Genomic DNA, 2,500 nt, shown 5'->3' on the forward strand with positions numbered 1-2,500 from the left:
CGAAACGTCGATATATTTCACATAAATCTCATTAAATCACATATTCTTTTTTTAATTTTGATCTCATACTCATAATCGTACGAAGTAACACCGATCAAAAGGATCTCCTTCCTTTGACGATTAACGACATATTTATTATTCTCATAATAACGTATGTATGTATGTATGTATGTATGTATGTATGTATGTATGTATGTATGTATGTATGTATGTATGTATGTATGTATGTATGTATGTATGTATGTATGTATGTATGTATGTATGTATATATATGTATTTATGTATGTATGTATGTCTCTAAAACGAAAGACCATTTTTTCTAAATAGTTTTGGCACAATTCACGAGTCACCTTCTTCATTTCTTCATAGATTAATTAATCGTAGATCCAAATATTTCATTCGTCATCGGAATACTATAGAATTTATCAGAAACCAACACTATAACTTTATTAGCGGATTCATTCTTCATAGATTAATTAATCGTAGATTCAAGTATTTCATTCGTCATCGGAATACTATAGAATTTATCAGAAACCAACACTATAACTTTTGTTACCGGATTCGTACGTTTCCAGTTTTAAGGGAGCAGGTCAAGGAGGCCTCGCGATTTGACCTGAAAGTAACCGGTAACAACTATGTACCCTCGATTCGTCTTCCTTCGCAAACAATCGCGACACGATCTCATTATTTAGGATTTTGCTTTTTGTAATGGCTCCGAACGATTAACTTTTGCCGATCACAGATTTTCACCTTTCATAATCTGCACCTTCCACCTTCCAATGTTTTCTCTTCTTCTTCTTTTTTTTTCTTTTTCTTTTTTTTTTTTTTTTCTTTTATTTTATTTTCGTCTTTCTTCTTTCTGTGTGTACTTCCATGTGTCTCTTCTATTTCGTTATTTCAATGTTGTAAGGTCCCACCACCAGGGCCAGGTTGAGGAACGACCGATTTGAAAATTCGGCCGCGAATCGAGAATGAGTTCTTACATTTTTTTTACTATAATCGATTGTTAATATATCATAAATCGATCATCGGGATTAAATTTTCTCTAATGTTAGAACATGATTCTCTTTTTCTCACGGACCGATTTTCTAGATTGTTGAGAGGAGCCTCTTACTACGGCGGTTCCGGCTCGGAGGTGGGGGACTCCTGCTACGCCTCCAGAAAGATTAAAGCCGTTGGTTTTGGTTCGAGGTTACTTTTCTTTGCTTCAACTACAAGAAACTCAATTTCGTTTCTATCACGACGTGCAAATGATTCGGCTATCAATCTGGCAACTTCTTGATGATGTAGACCTATCGATCAAAGTAAATTAAATTCGTTAGGAATTTATTAATGTAACAATATTGATATTGTTATAATTCAAAATGTAATAAATAATATTTTGTTTACCTTCAACCTTGTGACCATCGACCTCGAGAATAAGTTGACCAACTTCCAGTCCACCAGCTTCGTAAGCAGCTCCGTTATCCTATGGTTTTAAAGAAATATCTTTAATATCGTTCATTTAAATATAAATCAATTGGAAATTATAAAGAACATTAATTATCTAATCAACATATTATGATTATAAATCTTATCTAATATAACGATGTTAAGAAATAAAACGTGTTCATTTAATGATAATTAATTTGTTTTTTTTTTGTATTATGGCAAAAGCGATTTAAACAAATGGTATTACATTTTAGACAAACAATTTTTGTTATAACTATTTATTAATTTATACTATAACTTATTGAAACAAATGCCATTAAAAAAAAAAAAAAAAAAAAAACCAAGAAAAGAGTATACACGTGAGTGATCTAAACGATATTAGAAAGAAAGAAAAAAAGTACAATTACGTAATAATCTTTAAATATTAAAAATTACTAACGTGAATGTTAATGATCCTCGGTAAAGGATGCTTAGTATTAGCACCACCCTCGATCGCTATACCCAAAATTGATTTAGTTTTCTTTACGGTAATCCTAAGATTTCCTTGATGATCCGGTACAACTAAAGCACCGTCTTCTTCCCTTCTATCGGACATCTCGCTTCTGGTTAATCTCTGAGCACTGTGATGTCTTCTAGGTGGTCCACCTGGTCCTCCGCTTCCAGTAGCAGAACCTCCACCCGAACTACCTTCATCGAGTAATTGTGCTTCTTGCATATCGAAGCTTCGTGAGAGTTTGTGTGCGAGTTCCTGAAACGTCCAGAACTCGGATCGCATGCTAGTCTTAACTTTGGACTTTTTTCTTTTCTTTTTCTTCTCCTTTTTTTTTTCTTTTTTTTTAACATTCTCGCGATGTCTCACTACGATAGCGACGATATTATTAACAATCAAAAAGAAAATAATATATTAATATATATATTAATAATATATTAATATATATATATATATGAGTCGTTGATATTGAAAGTAGGGAGTCCATTTTGTGAAAAAAAAAATAATTAAAATTATTTCTTATTATAAATTAATATAAAATTTGTTTTTATTTGTAAAGAAAAAAAATGGATTTGCCCC

The 2,500-nt window shown here is 31.8% G+C and overlaps 1 protein-coding gene across 14 annotated transcripts in view; it reads right to left on the bottom strand.

The window, feature by feature from the left end:
* Positions 1–2,500, bottom strand: part of dysc (whirlin protein dyschronic) — an 83,934-nt gene that overhangs the window by 2,879 nt on the left and 78,555 nt on the right. For all 14 annotated transcript variants that reach the window (XM_085658483.1, XM_085658484.1, XM_085658492.1 and 11 more), the window contains 3 exons: positions 1,871–2,179; positions 1,390–1,468; positions 1–1,292 (listed from right to left, as the gene is read on the bottom strand). The exon at positions 1–1,292 is cut by the window's left edge. In XM_085658483.1, the coding sequence (XP_085514609.1) occupies positions 1,150–1,292; positions 1,390–1,468; positions 1,871–2,179 (531 nt within the window). In that variant the 3' untranslated portion in view covers positions 1–1,149. The remainder of the gene's footprint in view (positions 1,293–1,389; positions 1,469–1,870; positions 2,180–2,500) is intronic.

Source organism: Vespa mandarinia, chromosome 8 (genome assembly GCF_050613455.1).
Source record: "Vespa mandarinia isolate Hongniang chromosome 8, ASM5061345v1, whole genome shotgun sequence".
NCBI classification, from domain to species: Eukaryota; Metazoa; Arthropoda; class Insecta; order Hymenoptera; family Vespidae; genus Vespa; species Vespa mandarinia.